This window comes from Rhipicephalus microplus, chromosome X (genome assembly GCF_043290135.1).
Source record: "Rhipicephalus microplus isolate Deutch F79 chromosome X, USDA_Rmic, whole genome shotgun sequence".
Classification (NCBI taxonomy): domain Eukaryota; kingdom Metazoa; phylum Arthropoda; class Arachnida; order Ixodida; family Ixodidae; genus Rhipicephalus; species Rhipicephalus microplus.
Genome location: NC_134710.1, coordinates 59,208,952 through 59,231,982, shown reverse-complemented (window position 1 = coordinate 59,231,982; position 23,031 = coordinate 59,208,952). Strand labels below are relative to the sequence as shown.

The window sequence follows — 23,031 nt, the reverse complement described above, 5'->3', positions numbered from 1 at the left end:
TATTATGAGCGGGCAGCTGATTAAATGTCCCTTCTATACAACCTAAACACACCAAGTCTGCGAGTACGAGACCCTCGTTCAATGAAATAAGGGAAAGAAGTGTATACCTAAGGGCTCGTTTTTCTGTGTTTTAACACAATATTAATGAGATCTAACAGGCAGTAATGCCAAAGAATGTACAGGGGAAGTTATTAGAACCAATGAAATGTAAATAAGAAGAAAGAAAAGTGGATGAAAAAATAACCAGCCGTGAGCATATATATATATATATATATATATATATATATATATATATATATATATATATATATATATATATATATATATATATATATATATATATATCGCGAAAGCCAACATAAACCAACTAGCCAATTTCGTCGCATTATACTCATTAAGGCCCGGGAATAACCAGGAAGAAATCCACGTGCATGTTCCTAGAATACGGTTATCTCCCTATCAAGACTAAATTTGGCTACACTACGTAGGTACATTGATTGATTGATTGATTGATTGATTGATTGATCGATATGTGGGGCTTAACGTCTCAAAACCATTATATGATTATGAGAGACACTGTATAGTGGAGGGCCCCTGAAATTTCGACCATCTGGTGTTCTTTAACCTGCACCCAAATCTGAGCGCACGGGCCTGCAGCATTTTGGCCTCCATCGATTCCGCTACCTGCGGGTCAGCAGCTGAGTACCTTAGGCCACTAGACCACCACGGCGGGGCACACTGCGTAGATACGTACACGATATGTAACGCGTGTGACGTTCGGGACGTGGAACAACGATAACAGCGTCTAGGAATAGCGCACTCGAGCGTCTTTGTCACACCTGTGATCCACCACCAAGCTTATCAATTTACCTCTGCTCCTATATCCGCCTTTTGCTGGTCTTTTTCGTGGCCATGTTTACTTTTTCCGTGCTGTCCCTGACTCCGAGGGCTTCGTGCTTACTATAGTGTGAAAACATTGAATCCAGGTAGGCATCTTCATAATCAATTAAAACACGCACAGTCGTTCGCCTGGCTTTCCAACAAGTATACACATATATATGTATTCGTTTCTGAACCTCGCTTTGTAATTAATAGATCCCAATCTAAACGCCAAAAAATAGGAGCTTGAATTATGAAAAGACCGTACGCCAGAGAGCCTAAAAAAACGAAAGGCCGAAAAGAAATAATGCCAATAACCACTTGAACCACGCTGAACACGACGTGAAATATTATTGATTTGGAGGGAAATGGACGAAGACGCGCTGTGGTGTGCTTTCAGAATGAAAAAGCAAAACCGCTGTAAGGGCGGTTACGTTTTACGTGTTTGACAAAGTAAACTCTAGACACTATAGGAGATGCAAGATACGAAGCTAAAGTGATTACCAACCTTCCTGCAGAGTGGTACTCGCATGGTTTCAAGCTCTTCTGGCTCATCGCCAACACGAAAAGGGAGCAAGCTTAACTCGAGGAAAATGCTGAGAGAGTGACTATAGGCCAAACCTGCTGCTCACGAAACAAGAAGCAAATGTGACGCACAAGTCGTTTGGCAGCTGTTCTGGGCAACCGGGACAATGTCGACGTTTTAGGTTTTCTACAAGGTCTACAAGGAATTGCACGCGACTTATCTGTCTGCAATGCAATGACCGATTGATTATCGGAATCGCTATGCGATGAGATATGCAGAAATATATATTTTTTCGAAGGCTCGAACCATGGGAAGGGAACGTGACTCTTGCGAAGAAAAAAAGGCGAAAGCGTATGAACGTGGTACAAGGCTGGTGTAACCTTAATCATGGCAAAATACTTAACTTTATCTTCCACTACAGCTATAGGTGATGAAGGCGTTTCAAGGTTTCAGTTTTTGGATGTTTCGGGAAAGTTTTTGACATTCTTTGACATTTGACTTTTGGAGTTTTTGACATTCTAAATATTCGGTTTTTGGTATATTCGGCTTTTTCAAGTTTCCGTTTCGAAAGCATCCGTCCGAGCATCAAGAGTGGTTTTCTGCGAAGTACTTAACTTTTCCCCATTTTTCAGTGGTATTAAGCACTTGTTCCAAAACGGAGTTGGCAAAGACGTACGTAAGCAGAATTTTTTTTCTTGGGGTGGGGGTGGGGGGGGAGGAGACCATCTTGATATGAAGTGGGAGCCGGGCAGTCAGGTGTGGTTGAACGTCATTTTATGGCAAAAACAAGAAAAATGGGAGGGAAGGAGGTGCATAGGCCCGGTTCGCCACCCCCTGGCTCATGCCACTGATAGTTGACACACATGTCTGAAAAAACGCCAGCACGGCCACACGGCGTTTGAAGGAGGGTATTTTTGTGTTTTATTGCGCATTTCTTGTTTTGCCGCTCTGTCTTTTTGTCTGCTTTTGCTCTGTCAGTAAGAAACATTATGGATTGATGCGTGGGGTTTAACGTCCCAAAACCACCATATGATTGTGAGAGACGCCGTAGTGGAGGGCTCCGGAAATTTAGACCACCTGGCGTTCTTTCACGTGCACCCAAGTCTGAGCTCACGGGCCTACAAGATTTCCGCCTCTTTCGGAAATGCAGCCGCCGCAGTCGGGATTCGATTCCGCGACCTGCGGGTCAGCAGCCCAGTACCTCAGCCAATAGTCCACCGCGGAGGGTGAAAAATTAAATCTTTATGGGGAAGAAAGAGCTTGTCTTCGTTGTTGATGTGTTTCTCTTCTTGCTTCGCGCTATGTCACTTAAGCATATCTGGAAAACAAACTAATCTGCATCGCTGGTATAATAAGGAGAAACTATGATAGGAGCAAGGAACGCGCCGTCTTTTCTTTTTTAGTCAGATACAGACGTTCCCTGCTGTGTCAGGTACCCGTACTGGCACGTGCCACCTTTCAGTGTCATTAGATGTGAAAACCATTACATTTCGTCGTCGTAGACTGTTCCAAACGAGAGCAACACATGTCACCACCTTCATGAAACAATGAAATCCTGAAATATTCACAGAAAAGCGGATAAACTTTGTAACTGAGCTGAAGTGAGCCAAATTGTGAGAGGGGCGTATTCGAACGTATTTATTTGTACTTATAGCACGCTCAGCCCTCTCTTAGGTTACGTATCTAGGTACAGGGGTCGGTTACCACGCGTCTCGGATCACTTCGGTCATGTCGCATTGTCACCGCCGCTACGAAGGGGATAACGATTGGCTCCATCGAGCAATCCTGCTGAAGCTTCTTAGCTGCAGTACTTGTTTGGGGGATCTGAAGCTCCGCTTTCCCGAGGGTGGAACGCAGGTGGTACCGTATACGATCTTTCCCTTCGTGTTGTTACCTTATCAGACAAATGAAGTGAATATTCTTCCCCCTAGCAATCGTCTGAAAGACATTTAGGCCGAGCTTCGCCCCGCTAAAAGAGGCATTCGTTATTAATATGTGATTAGGTCAACATGCCTTTACTTTTACTTCCAAACCTCGCCGTACATCTTCTTTCCTCGAGGACTCCTGGTCGGACAGCGAGTCATGACTGCCCAATGATGCCAGCTTGGCACTCGTCCCACTCAGTACATTCAATGAGGCCGTGGGGGTTGAATAACCTCGGGAGGACGTTCTTAGACGTCAGCAGGACCTTGGTTAGTCTGATGGCAAAAACCCATAATGGTCTTCATCACGCTCCCAAGGGTATAGATGGGAGATTTTATTGTGACCCGAAGAGTGGCGATTGTTCATAAAAGAAAAACAAAAACAAACACTGTGTCGTTAGGAGGAGCACCCAATGCTTTGTTTAAAGAAGGCTTGCATGTGCCATCAAGAGCTGTGAAGTCGAATTTTTTTAGCAACTGAGACAGAACACAAAATTGTGAAAAGGTGAAATGAGATTCTCCTCCCCATGTTCTCTCACTCCACATCTCATCGCCCTTTTCTGCGTCCCTGTGCACACAGGGATGATCCGAAGTATTAGGTGCGAAATATACACGCGCGCACACACACACACACACACACACACACACACACACACGCACACACACACGCACACACACACACACACACACACACACACACACACACACACACACACACACACACACACACACACACACACACACACACACACACACACACACACACGCTGGGCGCCACTTCCCACAATGTTTATGAAATACAATTCTTGGGCGCCGCCAAGGCACCTTCTGATGCAGTGGTTTGGAGGGGGAAAAGACGGCACAACTATCTGACTCCCAAGTGGGGCCACAGGCTAAGCGCCCACCCTCTTAAGCTGCTGCAAATATCCATGACCGTCCTCCCAACCAAGGTGTACTACTCCCCAAACCCTCCGATGACAGCTGTAAATTTCATTCGCCGAAGAACGACACCACCAGGAAGCGTAGAACCGCAGGCAACATTTGCCGCCGTGCCAGTGAAACTATAGGTACGCTGTTTACTTTCTGCAACGTGGCATCAGCTTCAGCGCGATGCTTGCCAAACTGCTGACTGTTGGCTGCTCAAATTACTCAAACGAAGTTGCAAAAGGAGACAAGCTTTTTTTTTTTCGCGAGGAAAAGACAAAATCAAACGGCGAAGGAGATGCGTGGCCTCGTCGTAAGGAGATGCGACGTGTTTTGATGATTACAGAATTTGTTTCGTGTATACTTTCTCCCTATGTTTTTTTTTTAGATGAAGCTGAGACTTGATATTGCTTGATAATAATGTTTCCAGTTGAACGAAACGAGAAGCAACGTGATGTTCGCGGCTCAGTTTTCTCGGACGGGTTTTGTAAGCAACAAAGTGAGATCGGATCGCGCTCGTTTGTATTGGGTCAGATACTGGAAACCGGTGATAGCAATGACGGGAAAATCTTTTGCATATGGTTTTTTTTTCATTGACAAACATTAATTACTGCGCGTGAAAGTAGGTTTCACCGGAGTCCTTTTTAAAGAACACTCTTTGTCACGTTTCACGCAAACACTTAAACGCACCGCATGCGATAATAGAAGGATGTTGCACACATTAACTTGAAAATGCAGTCCTTTATGCGAAGGAATGTGTTTTCGCCTTCTGACCCTCGTGTATTGCGTTACTGTGATTACCGCAATTTAGGGGGGGGGGGGGGGGGGGGGAGTGTGACAGCGCGTGTGTCATCGCGATGCGTTTGACCACTGTTTCCTGTTTACAGCAGATTCGCGTTGATAAGATCTTCAAAAAATAATTGTAGGATCTTGGCGTTGCAAAAACCACGACAAAATTATGAAAAACGTCGTAGTGGACGGATATAGACACCCTGTACTCCTGAGCACTGGCGTGTGCGCGGAGGGTGCCTCACAGTCACTTGAGAGGAGAGGCGGCGCTGGAACGAACCTTAGCCCCTCTGAGCCGTGCACGTGCCTATGCACCTAAGTCTATGAATTTTCGTACCGATCGAAAATGCGGCAGCAGCGGCCGGGATCTCGTGACCTTCATGTCACAAGTCCAGCTCCATATCTGTATACGGCGGGTCGGGATGATCCCACCGAAAGTCGTATAACCCAGAGCAAGCGCCGAGAAAGTATTTGATCAAGACGTGCTCGGTGTTACACTCAATGACCGTATATGGTTCGAGTGGCTGGTGCCGATGCTCGTCGACTGATTGATTGATATGTGGGGTTTAACGTCCCAAAACCATTCGTAGAGTTGAAGAATGGGGAGAAAATTCCTATTGTGGGTGCTGTAATGGCAAAACAGCCGACCGGTGTTACGAAGGGAATGCCAACGCTGCCTGGAAAAGTTGCGGACAAAAAGATTACGGTGTTAAGAGATACCGGTAGCTCCACTGTTATCGTGCGGAGAAATTTGGTACGGGAAAGTGAGTTGACAGGCAGAACGAAACCGGTTTGCCTAATTGACCATACGGTTCGGATGCTTCCCGAAGCAGAGATTGAGGTTGAAACCCCGTACTTCAGCGGAAAGGTTACCGCTCTATGTATGACGACCCCCTTTACGACCTTGTCATCGGAAACATCGACGGGGCGCGAGGACCGAATGATCCGGAATGTTTGAAAGAAGACCCTAAGATAGAGCTCTCGCCAACCCAGCGACCGCGAGATACAGTGGAGGAGCATCCCGTGACGGATCTCACTAGAGCCCAAGGGGAAGCCGCGGCGCAAGAGACAGTGAGTGAGGAGTTGATCGTGTTGAATGAGTTCGCGGGCCGAGCAACTGGACTTACGTCGGCACGAACTCAACCTACCGACAGTGTAAAGGAGACGGAGTCGGCCAGCCGGGCCAAATGTCGAGACATGAACAAGCTGGTAAATAAACAGACAGGACCCGCTGAACGTTATGACCCGTTAACGGTGTCGGAAGTGACCACGATGGCTGAGACGCCGCCTCAGATATCGTCGTTGGAAATAGCTCGCCGAAAAAGAACGTGGAAACACAAGAAGAGATCGAGCGAGCACCGCAAAAAGGGGCGCAAGCGTAGCTCGAAGTACTCAGGATAGGTGTTGAGGTCAAATTGGAATGCGTTTATCTGTGTTGAGCCTCAAGGTGTTGTGTTTTGTTATCCTGTGTGACACTTGTATGTAGAATGAGTCAAAATGTTTGTTACGGCGATGTGATGTATAGTGTTGTATAATTGTTGTAATGAGAGAACTTTGTACGTTTGTATTGTTTGGAATGAGTGATGAAGTGTTGTAGTCGTGTACCTGTGGCTATATTTCATGTGTTGTGGAATTGAACTACAATGTAAGATTGTATTGAGCGATCTATTGCGAATGTAAAGTGTCATGAGCGACGGTTTGTGTTACAGTCTTCCAGAGTGTGTGGTGACTTTTCGCGCTCGTTTGTGTGGTTTTGAAAATTATGAGATAATATTCTTAAAGTGGGGGGCAGTGTCACAGAACGAGCGCTAAAAACGGGCGCGCCGCCAAATTCTTGCGATAACGCGCCCAGAAAGACGCGGCGAGGTCAACAAAAAAAAAAAAGAAAAGAGAAAACAAGCATCCAAGGCTCCCCGGGCGCGCGACGCCTCTCCTCTCGTAAGCGTGGCTTCGCCGATGAACCTCCTCACCCCACAGCGGCGGCCGGGCAAGCGCTAGAAATTTCCAGAAGGAAAGGGGCGTGTATGCCGAGTTGAGTCATCTGTCGGGGACGGCCCCCATACAGTCTCGCGCCTCTCCCCAGCCTCCGCTGCGCATCGCGCCGACGAAATGAGGAGAACTTTCTGGAATGTTGCGCGGAAGGTATTTAACCGAGCAGCCGAGATGAGAGATCAGGAGTAGACGGAAGTAGCGCCAGAGTGCGTAGGGATTCCGCCGTATAGTCGGCGAAGGTTTTGTCCGTAGGGACGAAGCAGGAAATGAAGAGGATTTCCACCTGAGGAGTGAAGGCTCGAGCTACAGGCAAGAGCGTGTGTTTACCGCTATCGAGCGAAGACGCGTGGCAACAGCTGCGTGTGGGAAGCCGACGTGTTTCCGGCGAAGAAGTTTGAAGCTTGGAGAGTGGCCTATTGAAGACGTGAGGTTTCCTGGAAGAGAAACTTCGGCGAGGTTTCCTGAAAGAGGAACTTCGAGGGCAGCGGAACGACAACAACGCTGGACTTTGAGTGAGTGATTCTCGGAAGAGTATCATCTAGACTTTGGTTCCAAGAACTTTGGACTGGATAGGTTTTCTGTCTCTTTAGTCTTTAAGTGTCTTGGTTGTTCAATGCATGCGACTGCATTGTAGTGCGTATCGTTGTCTGTGTCCGTTGTTTTGAGTGTGGCTGATTGTACTGTGTAGTGTGTTGTTTGATTGGTGACGTATTGTATGTAACTACTGTGGAGTGTGCATTCTTGTGTATTGTTTTCGATCTGCCATTTTTGAGAATATAATATTTGTTTTGTTTATCAACTCTCGGCTCTGACTTGTTCTTTGGGCCACAGCCGGCGTCCGCTGGCGCGCCAAAAAGGACCACTTCTAAATTGTCCACGCTTTCGTGGTGCGATTCGGGGGGCCCATACTTCGGCCCTTGGAATTAGCCCGGCGATCGCCTCCCTAATTAAGGGGACCTGTGTGACAAGGATTGAAGCACAGCATCTACGCAGATGACATTACCATCTGGTGCACAGGTGGAAGCGAGGGGTAGATTGAGTGCGCCCTGCAAGAGGCGATTGACACCGTAGAAGAGTACCTTCGTCCTTCTGGGCTCAAGTGCTCCTCGAGTAAGTCAGAACTTTTACTGTATCAGACTGCACGCCGGGGACCGAAGCCCAGGGGATGGAAGCCGTTAAACCAGATAGACATCCACCTCCATACAAATCAAGGGGAGTCCATCGAGAGGGTCGACTCCATCAAAGTACTGGGCATGCTGATAAAGTCTACCGGCGCCAACAGCAAATCTATAGCCAAGTTAACTTGGAAAACAGACAGTGCGGTGCACCGCATACACAGAGTGGCCAACAAAAGAAATGAGATCAAGGAAGACAACCTCATCAGGTTGATGCATGCGTTTGCTCTAAGCCACTTCGCGTACGAGGCAGCAATGCACAACTGGTCAAGAGCAGAGTCCGAGACACTGAATGTGCTCCTCAGGAAAGTTATCAAGAAGGTCCTGGGCCTACCCATACATACCAGCACCGAGCGTCTGCTTGAGCTTGGCGTTCACAACACGCTCGAAGAAATAGCAGAAGCCCAAGAGAGAGCACAGTTTGCAAGGTTATCTACAACAAGGCCGGGGAGAATGATCCTGCAGGAGCTGGGCCAACACCCAATGACAATCAGGCACAATTACAATGATATCCCCGACAACATCAGGGAGAATATCACGGTGTCTCTTATATCAAGAAACATGCACCCAGAACACAACATCGAAAAAAGAGTAGCGAGGGCCAGGACTATACTTCGCCAAGTCTCAAACGAGGAACGAGGGGTCGTATTTGTTTACGCGGCTTCCTACGCCAATGGGAAAGCGTTTGTGGCAGTGGTGATGGATGGGGCTGGCGGTGTCGCCAACTAAGCGACGGTCAGGACGAAAGACCCAATCATTGCGGAACAGGTGGCCATCGCCTTAGCACTCAAGATGGATAACATTGAAGTCGTCTACAGTGATTCCATGGTGGCACTACGGGCGTTCGCCAAGGGGACGGTCTCTGAACAAACGCTGAGAATACTGCAAGGCAAGAACATAACACATCATCTTCTGAGTTGGTTCCCAGCTCACCTTGGACAAATCAACGATTCCCCTCCCAATCTCAATGAAGCAGCACACGAGGCGGCGCGAGAACTCTCCAACCGCTCCTTCCTGGGGATGCGTTCTACCGGTGAAGGGGATAACCGGGAAATTCTTACAACATATAACCAGCGAGCTCACTAAACATTTCTGCCTGTCTAGAAGGATTTTTCCCCACCTCACAAAAATCTAACCCGGCCCCAAGCACTTACATTAAGGCTTTTGCAAACGCGGATGTACCCTACTTTGAAAATGTTACAAATCATGTGCCCTGACCTATACCCAAGTAATATTTGTCCACTCTGTGGGGAAATAGCTTCATTAGAACACATGCTCTGGCAGTGCACCAAATTCGCTCATCTATCGAACATCACCTCTGCCAGATGGGAGGCGGCAATCCGCAGCTCGTCCTTGGCAGATCAGCTGTGGGCTGTCCACCAAGCCCGCGAGGCGGCTGAGGAGCTTGGCATCTCAGTCCCCACGTGGGAGCTGCCCGCAACACAGTGATCTGTGTTTTGAAGGACCAAATAAAAGTTTATCCAATCCAATCCAATCGCAAGCCGAACCCCACCCTCTCCGGCATCCGACCAAGAGGTGACGTTCGCATGACGTGCCCGAACAAGCCCAGCCCCCGTGCACGCGAGCGGCGTTGCTTTGTTGACCAGCGTTATTTTGTGGTCTTCTGCCTGTTTCTGCGGGATTGTTTGGAAACGCTGGCTAGACGCGCTGGAGTAGATGAGCACAATGAGTGCGCGAACGCGTAGGAGCGCTCCACGGCGGTCGTGTGCTCAATGCGCTGACCGTGGGAACCCGAATGCATGTGAAACGCTGACACATTAGCCCCGCATCTCGTAGCATTTACGGGAAAAATGTAAGAAAAACGTGCACAATTTTTTATTGCATCTCATTATTTATTTCAAGTTTTACTCATCTCTTAAAGCAACAAATACATAAACTACGCATGTTCTGTTAAATAACTTTTGCCATGTCACGTGGTATACTGTTGACAACGTCAGAGCAGAGACGTCTACGTAGAGGACCAACGTGACCGCAGTTCTAGCCACCCTAGCAGTGCTGTGTACGTATGGTCATTCCTATGCCCACGTCATGCCCCCATTCTCTACGCGTGCGCAGGTAGAGGGGAGGGCGAGCAGCTTTCATCTTAAAATTTGACCCATTTCCACGGCGCGTAGCGTTGCGAATTTTGGCAGACGTTATCATGAACGCCTCGTCTACGCATTGCGCTTGTCAGCTCAAAATTGTCAAACCTGATGAGTGGCCCTTTAAAGCTCCAACGAGCGGAATAAGAGAGAAGGGGTGAATCCCGAAAAATGTTTGTTAGCTAAAGCTGATTGATTGATATGTGGTGTTTAACGTCCCAAAACCACCATATGATTATGAGAGACGCCGTAGTGGAGGGCTCCGGAAATTTTGACTACCTGGGGTTCTTTAACGTGCACCCAAATCTGAGCACACGGGCCTTTGTTAGCTAAAGCTATGGCGTAATCTTTGAGTAAACACTCCTGCCTCGTTAACAGCTCGCATGGCACCTAAACTTGATTTGTTATTGCTGCGGCAACTGATTGTGACTGTTTTTGGCGAAAGGGCGATGTAAAGTGTGTAGGAGAAATTTTGTGCGAAGGTGGAAAAGGGAACGTAGCCAACATTTTTCTTTACTTAGTTCGATTCATGCTGGAGTCAAGTGCTGAGACAAGTACTGCGTTGTTGTGTGCGTAGTTGTGTGATATGTGTAGTTGTGTGCGTTTGTTGCAGTCTTACTCTTCTACGGGTCTTCTTATAATGTTGACTATATGTTTATTTCTTGCATGTAATTTACACTCATGATATAAAAGCTGCATTTCCGCGTCTTCCAGTGCAAAGAACCTATCTCTTCGTACCCGCGTTCATCAAACAACAACAAAATGGGCATGTGCTTATTAAAAATATCACCTGAAAATAAAAGTTTTCGCTCCCCCATCGATTTTCACATTTTACTTAAAGTGTGTACATAGACACACAGTGGAATCATGTGCTTTCCGCCCTAGCGGTGCCGCTTAAACGAAGCTAATCAGTGCATGCAAACGGCGCTTTAAAAAAAATAATAATTAAAATATGGCCTAAGAGACAAGCATGCAGATATATAGGCGTGGTCTTGGAGGCTGTATAATATTCCCAATCGCTAGGAAATTGCCTTCGAGACATCCTTTGCCATGGTTACCCATCTCTGAGGCTGCGAAGGTTCCCAACGGCCATTTGGAGCACTGCGAACCCAAATCAGCCGCAGGGGCCTATGGGAGTGTCCTCTTTTAACTGTTCATATACTACCCCATGGATGAACTCGCACAGAATGTGTAGACAGCCACTCCTGTGAATGCCGACTTCATTCGCTGGCGCACCGCCGGCATGCCATCGTCTTTGGTGATGGCCGGTGAATGCGAAACGCTAAGCAATGAGGCGCTGTATACGGTTGCCGAATCGTCATTATGAAGGCTGCTGTCTCCCTGTAGTGGTTTCCCACGATCAGCAAATGTGAGTTTTCGAACTATTATGCTATTGTGCTCGTGAACAGTTCTCACAATTTTATCTGTGAAGTTTTCGGTGTATATTGCAAGTACTGTGACCATTTGGATAATAATAATAAAAAAAAAAAACTTTGCATCCCCAATCTTTCATGTCGGGCTTTCTTTTCTCTCACGCGCGTAATTAGTGAGTCATAAGGCGCAATAAAACGGCGTATTTATAACGACTCCTAAAAGGTCAGCAATTAGCAAAATTTTCAATTTTGCGCTGCACGACGTCGCTACCACTTCCGGTTGCGACGTCATTTTTTCATTTTTTTGTTACACGGTCGGGCTAGTCTAGCCCGGCCGTGTTTGTTAGCTGTTAGTTGCCCCCTCCATACGTAGATGGCGACGGTGGCAACGAGCTTCCAACTACTGGACGCATGGGCTTCTACGGAAGTTACGCTGCCATTTTACACACATATACCTTGGCCATGTCGCGACAGTACAGCCGGGCAAAGCTATAGTCATTTGCACTTGGAAGGTTAGAGAGCGCCAGGACCATCGTGCGCACTGGCTTGTCACGTGGTATTTTTTGTATTTCGTGGGCATTTGTAAACACTAAAATTTTTAACAGATACAGTTCTCGAAACTGCCTATTCAGACGTTTTGCGAAGCGATCAAGAACTTTATGATTAAAATGTCCGGCCCGTTTTCGTTGCTTAAAAAGTTGTTCAGTAAAAGTGGCCTAAGCGATTAATCCCACACAAATAATAGTTTGACTCACTTCAAGCAACAGTCAGCAACATGCATTTTGTCGCGTCGTCATTGCGTGTGTCTGCATACTTTTAAACTCTGCCTAAAGATAGCTGGGCTTCCCATATAACATGTCATTCGATCCTTCCTCAGCGTTGATTTTCCGTGAGCATCCCATTTTAAAAATACTATGCCTGTATTCTTATCACTTCTCTATAACATACAAATCGTAAATAAAAAATAAGGACCATTTCCTAGCTCAACTAGCCTGCTAATGAATGATACAGATATTCAGTTTGCCAGCCAGAGACTTCACAAGTACCATCATGTCGCACCAATAACTGGACACAAAGGTTAAAGCATGAGCTTCCAGAGCTGATAAACTTGTGTAGCTGTAAAAGAAATCACAGTTTCGCTGCAAGGGCGAAACAATGAATGCGATAGCAATAACTTCGAATGTACCGCTGAGAACCCCCCTTCCACTCTTCCTTCCTTCCCCCTTCATCTCGGGGGGGGGGGGCGTCCGAGGGGAGTCCACCTTACATTCTTTCTTTTTTTTTTCTTTTTTCTGTCTTTTTCCTCTTTCCTTTCTCTCTGATTTGAGATTCTATAAAGCTGAGCACCAACAAACTGTACCTTTGATCCTGATGAAGGCCAGACTCTAGGCCGAAACGTCGAAATAAACCACGTTGTGACCGCTCACGGAGGATCTACTGGACTATATGCAACGCTACGGCCACTCAACCACCATGCCTGCCTATATATATATATATATATATATATATATATATATATATATATATATATATATATATATATATATATATATATATATATATATATGGAAACCTAAACCTATACGGTGCATGGTGGTAGCTTTGGCAACGGTAAAAGGTAAAAACCAGCCGAGACAGTACATATTGTTGCTATCGCAATAAAATTGCACGAGAAAAATTATAAACTAAACAACTGCACACTTTTCTCAAATGTTTGACGACTGTTTTTGTTTGATTACCTTCGCAATCAATTCATGCTTTAATGTGTGTTTTGACACATTATGTAATGTCCTTTAAGTATTTGCTTCATAAGCTTAAAGCATAATGCATTGTTGTCTTTCTTTTTTCAGCTGTTTAAATTCCGCTCTAGATTCTCTAGTTCCCAGTAGCAATTTTTTTCGTGTTGACATATTGCTTTATATTTCCAGTGAAAATGCATTGCATTGTTACTGGTCATTGTGTTTCTTTCTCATTTTAGTTTTATTTTCTTGCTGTTTATTGGCTCTGTTTATTTCCACTGTTGATAATTGCGTCATGTATATTGTCCTGCTGTACGGTTCTTGTTCCTTCATTGTATGCAGCACAGTGCGCTTAAAACGTGCCAAACTGTACATTTGGGGGGCCGCATATATAGACAAGCTGCTTGTCAGCTTTTTCTCCCACTCTCCTTCATCTTGATGAAAAATAAAGAAGCTATTACAGTGTAGCGTTTTCAAGCGAGGAAGCACAGAAAAAACGCATTGCCATTGTTTTTGTGGAACAATACGCGTTTCAAAAGGGTGTGGACAGTTTTTAGTCTCCGAACAATCGTTTTATGCTACCGGACAGATGTGAGGCTACATATGAGGTAAAAGACGTAACTATTTTATTCCTCGTGTTCTGCACTACAACATAACAGGCTAATCAAAAGTGGTCAAGGTGACTTGAAGGCCGTTTTGATGTTTCTTGCAACTCTATCTCCATCCCGACAGGCGTTTCGTCTTGCTCTGCCCTGCGCTGAAGAACTTTACCACCAGTGTAACCTGCAAAATATACAAGGAAACTGTAAATATATGTCAATAAAATGCACAACTTGCAGCAACATGTCACCAAGAAAATTACTAAATGCGCACTGAAATTCGAATAATGATTTCAAAGGACAATACACGCTACGTGAGTATGGTGTTCCACTATAAGGGCGCCGACGACTAGCTCAGGTGCACAGGTAGGCAGAAATGACAACGCTACAAGAATTGCTCTGACACGCTCTCAATGTTTCAGCACGGCGCACCGACAAGACGAAGTGTGCCTCACGCTATTAAATGTAGAAGTGCGCGGCAAGGTATGGGGAAAAGACTGATTTTATGGTGTTGCTGCAAACACGCTAAATACGTGAGGATGCATCACAGTGTATGCGCAGGCCACTTATTGTACCTGGCAGGAGACAAAATACTGGTCATAATGCGGCTACCGCAAAATCTTGCAAACAAGTAAGCCAGGGTGCGCTAGTGCCCAAAACTTTTATCGCGAGTGGTCGACACACACGGGCACGCGTGCCACTCTCGAAAGTCGATTGATGTGTGGGGTTTAAGGTCCCGAAACCACCATATGATTATGAGGGACGACGTAGTGGAAGGTTCCAGAATTTTCGACCAGCTGGGGTTCTTTAACGTGCACCCAAATCTGAGCACACGGGCCTACAACATGTCTGCCTCCATCGGAAATGCAGCCGCCACAGCCGGTATTCGATCCCGCGACCTGCGGGTCAGCAGCCGACTACCTTAGCCACTAGACCACCGCGGCGGGGCCACTCTTAAATGTCCAGCTTATACCACAGTGTATTAAAGAGACACTAAAGAGTAACGATGACTTTGTTTAGATTGATAAACTGCACTTCGAGAATTCTAATGCCACGAGTTTCACTATCACAAGTTCATTTTTAGGAGAGAAAATGAAGGTTGAAGTTTCATTTCTAAATTTCGCGACGTTATCTTCGTGCGCGTGAGGTCGAAAATTTCAAAATCTATTTTTTCGCATTTTTGCGACATTGACTTGACAAAATTTTCTGAAACATCGTATGCTAGCTTTATGGCACAAACAGATGACAATGCACTTCATTTTTATTGATCACAAGCTACGCAGGACCCAGTAGACGCCTTCTAAATTTATGAAGCCACAGTGTTTGGTGCGGGAATGTCACGGTGGCGCCTCCACTCGCATTTTCTTTTCGAGCATTTTCTCGCTTACCAAGGGTCGCATCGCGGTAGAAGTCATTTTTAGGCGATTATGAAATTGTGCTTTATTAATACGCAAAAAATAGCTTTCCTCTTTAGAGTCCCTTTAGTGTAAAACATCGCTCGACAACATACACCTGCCGAGACTCCACTCCAGTAGAACGGCGCGCACCACAAATGGAAAAAAAAAGAGTCTACGGCACTGCAGGCGAAAAGAGGCAGCGAGCAGACTCCTGAAGGAAGCACGAAGCCGCCAGGGTTGCAGAAGACAGCGCCATGCTTTCCTCTTTATCAAGAACAAATATCACCATGTGCGCCGGCCGAGGGCAGGGCGTTCAAGGTCGCGATGAAGGGATATCAACTGATACGAAGAAGCAGAGCGAACGAGCAAAAGAAAATGCGCAGTGTCATCGCAAAGTCGTATATAGCAACACATGCGATAGCAAAACGTTTAAATGTTATACAAAGTTAGGATAGCAGCTTGAGCACCCAACTTTGCTTAACACATTAACAACACACCGGCGCAAGGAAACGCGGCTACGCTCGCTGAATTCCGTGCCGACCGGTTGTGCCCTCGCGATCTCCGACGTCAGCGTAGCTCTGGCCGACTGGGCTGGCCCTTCGTCATCTCCTGAAGCCGATCTCCAACGACAGTGTAGCTCTGACCTATACTGGACTTGCCCTACGCCATCTCCTGTTGCCGACAAGAGCTCTCGCAAGTGGTGCCCCGACCTTGGACTCCTGTGACCGTGTTTCCATATTTCCTATCTCTCCTATCCCCTCGATATGTCGTCGCTCTCAAGCTTGCCTAATCTCTCTTTTTCTCTCTCTACATCTTTATTCATATCCTTTTAATCCCTCTTCACCCCCATCCCTTGTGAGCTACTGTTGAGGTGCCGCTCCCTGAAGTAGACAGTTACGGGGCTCACTTTTCTTTTCCTTCTTATAAACATAAACACTCCCCCCCCCCCCCCCCCCTCGGAGCGAGCGGCGCGACCTTCGTGCTGCCCATCACTCGATCGCAAACCGAGCGATGAGAACGAAGGTAGCCGTATGCTCCGTGTCAAGAAAAAACACGCGCTATTGCGCGGAGTTCCTGCCAGAGTAATGCAGCCCCCCCCCCCCCCCCCTCCACTAAGCCCCACCGCCCAAGTCATGGGCCTCTCGCACTACCAGACGGCCAGCGCGTCACTAATAAGGCGGCGATGGAAGCTATAGTTGGTGCAAGGAAGGAAAACGGGCTGTCGTGTTTCAGCACAGAAACAAACTTGTCAAATGCTCAGAAAGTGCAGTTCATGACATTTTCCTCTCCTGCAAAAGAAAGTATATAGGCCAGACCGGGAGGTGCAACAATGAGACTAAAAGGCATAATTATGCTTTGTCGTTTCCATCCTGGTCGTTTGGCTTCTCACTACGCAGAATGTAAGTGCACAGCGATGTTTCCAAACGCAAAAGTTTAGCCACAATCTTTTGATCAGAGAAAGAAAGTACAGGAAGCTTTTTACATGCATATATAAAGGAATATATAACAGAAACAATAAATCAGCTTACGAGAGAGAACTATTACAACTATACAAACTAACACAACAGAACTACAGAGGAGAAAGTTCGAAGCTATAAACAGGTGGAGGCATACGTGTGATGACCGGCAGCGTTGTGTCCCCGACGATCGGATGCGAGAAGTCGAAGAGAGTTCTGGCCCGACTGCGATGTCGGCGGTGTTGCAACGCTGGTGGTTCCGGGAGGCTAGTGCTTGCAGGTAACTTCGAGCAGGTTGAGCTAACTCGAAGCGAAGTCCCGATGTCTACGTTGCAGACGTTAATATCGCGTCACAGCTAGACGAACGGCTAAGTTTAGGTGGCCAGCCGATACAGAGCCACACTAAAAACTTCTAGAAGAGATGCTTGTTGATCTGTTTCTACACCATCTTGGTCAGCGACTAGTCTGCCTAGCAGGGCAAAATCCTGCGCTTAAATCCCCCTCGTGTCTCCTCGCTCTCTTCCTTGGGGACAAGAGACCTCTACCTGGGTCCAATCATGCGCGTTTAATTGAGGGGAAACTCCGCCCCAAAAAATATTTTGACCCCACCCCTTTTTAATAGGGAGAGGGCCCGCAACTAGCGAGAGTGACAACCTGTCGGGTTGTTGTCATACGGCTTGGCCACCAGAGCGTTTCCCACGCTTTTCTCCGTGGGAACGGTCAACCACTTAGCTCTCAGCCGGGCGTCTTGTAGTCTAATCCTTGTACGGGGTATACCGCGGCCTTCTACGTCCTTGCAGACGTCGCCACGGTTATAAAAGGATTAACTGTCGGCGGCGACGTTCTAAGGAGAGCACCCCCATTTTGCACTTATCGGTTCCCTTTCATGTGCCGCCGTTTCTCACGGTCAGTCGGGGAGTACGGCGCCCGTTAATTGCCGTGACGCGGTGTCGCCGAAAATAGCCGTCCGTGACAAGAAGCCACGACGAAATAGACATTTCCGGATTCTTTGTTCTGACTTCCATAACAATTTTAGAAAACCACACCCATTCAAAGAGAGCTAAATGAGTTCGCAGTGATGATTCTGGCTGCCTTCAATCTGTTAAATGATGGATTCGTTTGTGAAAAGAGAAAAAAAAAAAAACATTTCATCTCTGTTATGTACACAAGGAAAGTTATTGCTCTTGACACTTGCCAATAAACCATTACCATATGGAAATAAACTATTGTCATATGCTAAATAAAATTTATTTTCTATTTTCCCGAAAATTTCAGGAAAATGCGAGAAAAAAGTTTTTTTCTGATCGCTCAAAACTTTCGGAAATTTCGTATCTTTAGTTGTGATCGACGGCGGCGACGAGCAAGCAGTTACCGCGAACGATGCGCTGTATTCACACGTCACGTCTCGGACTGTTTTTGGCGGTGCGTAGTTTCTTGTACGAAAACGCGTTTGTCCTGCATGAAGGGTAGTGAGGAGGAGCAGATTATTCTATAACGAGGTACGCCGACTTGCTTGGTGCCGCGATCCAACAGTGGCGACCGCAATGACGACTCTGCTTAACACAACTTGTTTGGACGCGAGGCTCACCACTGGAGGCGGGGGCGCTGCAATCGCGGAGACGTGCAGGGTTGGATCACGTGACCTCACCTCGCTCTCGCGAAGGAAAGCTGGCGGTTGGATGCGTTGTTTTTAACCACGACTTCACAATATTTTCTCTTTTGAACAGCGTTGTTTTGCTCTCACTTCACATGTGCAGACGTCTGCAGATTGCACAATCCGGAACGTTGTAGTAAAAGTTATCGGTGGCGTGCCATAGTGCGTACGTACGCGATGCCACTGTCACGGCCGCTGGCAGTGCCACGGTCACCTATATATTTCTTTGTTGTTGTGGTTGTTAATTCAAACCCATGTGGTTAAAACGAACACCGCCCACGAATGTTCACATAAAAAACAGAACGTTTCAGTTTCCGCTCGGGAACTTCGTCACAATAAAAAATGATTCATTTATTTATTTATTAAATAAATAAACAAATAAACAGTCCGATTATGTATATTTTAAAATACGCCGTACGTGCCTACATGTGGGGGAAGCTGCCGTCACTACATTTAAGAATGTGCGCAGTCCTCTGAACTGTCAGAGAGTCTAAATAAAGCCCGGAAGTCCAGTTGTTTACCCCTAATTTCCATAAATATTACCCTATTCCGGTCTATTTCGTGGCCAGTTGCTTTTGCTAGCTCAGCCAGCACGTTCGACGAAACCTTTCTTACATGTTGTTGTTAGTGGTTCATGAGGAAAAGGAAGAAGGCACCTCATTTCTGTCTGCCTACAGGCGACACGGCACAGTGCCTAAATGTGCCGCTCCAGTCTTTGCGAAAGCTTACTTCTCTCGTCATGGTAATTACCTTTACCACAGTCTGCGCCCCCCCCCCCCACTTCAACCCTCCTCCCCAGGTGTCCGTTTCCATGTGTGTACCTGACCACACGGGTTTCTGCCCGCCAGTGCCAGAGCACACCAAGCCGGTGATGCGGCAGCACATGCTGTGGAATGGCTGCGTCTGTCGCGTTGTTTGTGCGTTGCTTACTTCCAGGCACATTTGTATGAGAGTCGTTCCATTTGCCACGGCCGCTGGATGAAAGAGCGCACCGTGCGCTTTTTCATCCAGCGGCCGTGCATTTGCGATGGCCTGTGCTACTGGCGCTACTTCCACGAAGACAACGTGGTTCGACGATGAGACACAGGTGCAGAAATAACAAATATACATCGCGCTACAAATCCGCCAATTGCGAATGCCATCACTTCCAATTAGTACACTTCCGTTTCTCATGTGGCCGCCATCCGGCAAAATGACACTTTCTGAGCGTAAGTACACTCGCTCAAAGTGCACTTAACTTGCCAAGTGTGACTGGAGTATTATTAATTTTGTTCAGTGAAGTACCATAAGAATGTTAAAAGATAAGAAAAGGAGGCGCGAACGCGGATGTGCACGAAAGGGTGGCGAAGCAATCACGCACGTCCCAGCGATGCCTCGTTATGTCCTCGCGCCCACAACCTCGCAAATCCACCTTCGTTCGTACGAACTCGCGATATCCGCATTGCAGAAACTCCAGCCATCGAGTCAAAGTAAGCCCAAGTGCGAGCGCCAATCAAAGCTAAAAGACCCTGAACATCGAAGCTGTAAACGCACAAGCTCCAGACAGGCTGGGTAGGTGGCGGCTTCTAGCGGGGTCAAAATGAGCCAGGCAATTGTAAAATTATTGCAGAAACTTCATACACTGTACGTCTGGTGTAAACACCTCGCAGCGACGTTATCACAAATAATTTACCTTTTTATTCATTCCCCCCCCTCCTAAAAAAAAAACATTAGGCGTTAGCCAACGTGTTCCTGACTGTGGTTGCACGAAGTGTCACAAGAAGTCGACACCACCGTGTCGAAACCTTGTATTTCTTTACCATGGAGGACGGAATATACAACGATGTAAGAAAAAACTGAGGAGAGGCCGTTACGTCACATTTTGCGAAGCCGGAAGTAGGGTTTTGTTAAGAAGTCGCAATGTTGGGCACGCTACAGCGGCTCGCGCATGCGCAACGGGTGCCAGCGAGAGAGGGACGCGAGCCGATTTCAAATGCGCCAGGCGGCACAGCCGCCGCCATCTGATAGACGAGCTGCGAAACTCGCTTGTATAGCACCTGTGTGCCATTCGCAGCCTCGTTAAGGTTCATACTGCGAGTCTACAATACACTTGCAGCTTTGCACTTCGTGTTTAATACACTGAATGCAAGAGAGCAACGGCGCGAATCGGCCTGAATTATCACGTTCCCACGACAGGCTGTTTTTTTTTTTAATGCAGATACGGTAAGTTCGGTGTACGGAACATAAAGTAAGATTGAAATGTTATTAAATTTGTCTTTCTATTAATTCAAATAAAGCACATCCGAATCGTTCTTTGCCATGTGTGTCACGAGACGTGCGCACGAGTATCGTTCGCAGCAGCGCGGGTCGGCCGACTGCGACCGTATCAAAAAAAAAAAAAAAACTTGGCCAAAGATGAGATTACTGGGCGCAAAACGTGAACAGGAAGCCATAGTTCAAACAATAAATCACTTTACTGTGTCAGGCACGTCAAATTCTTGATTTGGCATGCTCCGGTAAGAAATATGGCCCACGTACTGCTTTCCGATAGTTGTGACCGTCGTACACGAGAACGGTTCGCCGCAGCCTCTGGCTTTAAGAGGGGCAGATGCTGCCGTTCTCGTCTAGTAATTCTAGACTGCCTTCGCTGCGGCACGCAACAGCACAGGGCCGAAGGAAAACAACAAAGCCACGGCGACAAACATTTTCAGCTTCGAAAACGACCGCTTTCGAACTGCAGCGATACAAACTAAACTCGCAACCGTAAGACCAACGCTCATTGTAGGCTTCTAACACATTGCATCATCTTTGAAGTGCAACAGCTGCATAGAAATGCACATTCAGAACTCCAGGCGGCTATCAACAATGCGGTCGTATGAGGGGTGAGGAAGACGACACGGGACTCCGGCGTTACCAAATATTCCCACAACCCCCCTCGAAAAGCACGCGACTTCCACCACACTTCTCGCTCTCCAGCTCGCGTTGAGAGGGCCTACCCTACCTCTCCTTAGCTTTCCTTCCTCCGTGTGCTTCACGCTTTCATACGAAAAAAAAAAAAAACACCTCGTGATTTTGCCGCAGCAGTGAGTCTGCCGTATCTCATATAGTTTAAACACAGTTAGCATCCCCATTTATGGCTTGCGAAAACGTAGAAATACTTTACATACGTACGTATGTAAACGTTTACATTTGGGGAGCAAAAACGTTGAAAAACGCGTTCAGGTAACATGTTAACGTAAAGAAGTATTAATAATAATAATAATAGCCCTAATAATAGCCAACAGAAACGGATGCAAGAATACCAGCCACACGCTTCGATTCTCGGGTATGTGTGGCAGCTAGATCTACAGGTATTGTGTGAGTGCAGCCTTTCTTAAGAGAGAGAGAGAGATAATTTAAAAAAATGAAAAATGCCCCTCCCCGAAGGGAATCTTGAGGAAATGCAAACGCATTGCGTAGCGTTCATAACGGCGTTTTCGTAAGTGAGAACCCAGCGTTAGAAGAATAGTGTTTTCTTTTTTTTTTCTTACACCGTGCAGCCAATAGCGCCGTTCGCCGCACGTGGCGTTTTTCTGTCGCGAGAAACGCGGTATACGTTTCCAGCTCTAGCAGCTAGCGTGCACGGTTAAAAAAAAAGCTACACAAACGCTGGCAGCACAAACGCTACAAAAGCATTTTAAACGCACTGCATTTAGGCGTTGACAAGTCAAGCTCAAGTCAAGGAGCTGGGGGCTCTGGATGTTAGGGGCGAGGATAAGCGCGCGCGCCCGCAGCTGTTGCTACGGGAGAGGGCGGTAGACGGATCCCGACGGATGCCTGACATAGCCCGACTCAGAAATGCATTCGCATTTGAAAAAAAGTAGCGCTACTTTTGTTATGGGTGTGGATAATCAAGAATCCGGCAACTTCCACTGCAAGAGGTTTATGCTTGTACAGCCTAAAAATTCTTTCGTACAATGCCTGTTTCGCCACTGGTGCTAAGGTAGCAACTTTACGGTTTCTCATCCAATAACACAATGCCCATCCAATTCACCTGCCCCAATCTGAACCAGTTCACGGCTGTGCACGCAAAGTTCAGAAATTGTGCAGCGCGAGTTCAGTGGTGCAGGCACAGCACGACACCCAAAATATGATGTGCTGACACTGACCGATGGTAAACCGCACATGCGGATAGTTTATGGGGCGCAAACATCTTCGCAAAACACACTGCATCAGCAGAGGCGGGTACGGCGCCCACGCCGAAGTGCTGCGTCGTCTGCTCAGCTGCACTAAGCCGGCACCCGTCAGTGTAGGAGGTACAGGAAAATCGTGAACCAGAGCTGCACCTCTTCTGGACCTTTCGAAACGAATGGCAGGGTGCAAAGGTCGTCAATCAAGGTGCAGCACCTCGTGAACTGGTTCGTGTGGTGCAGGGCGGGCGACTCGAACGGACCTATAAAAGCACTTGTTTACGGCGCACTTTTTGTTAAGGGCGACATAAACAAATCCATATTGGTTTGGGTGCTTGGAAGCCCTAACTGGGTG

The 23,031-nt window shown here is 47.0% G+C and overlaps 1 protein-coding gene across 3 annotated transcripts in view; it reads right to left on the bottom strand.

Annotated features, from left to right (window-relative positions):
- Positions 1-14,030: 14,030 nt before the first annotated feature.
- The window catches only part of Syx17 (syntaxin 17), a 35,160-nt gene continuing 26,159 nt past the window's right edge, over positions 14,031-23,031 (bottom strand). For all 3 annotated transcript variants that reach the window (XM_075876858.1, XM_037427203.2, XM_037427202.2), the window contains exon 6: positions 14,031-14,204. In XM_075876858.1, coding sequence (XP_075732973.1) covers positions 14,086-14,204 — 119 coding nt within the window. In that variant the 3' untranslated portion in view covers positions 14,031-14,085. The remainder of the gene's footprint in view (positions 14,205-23,031) is intronic.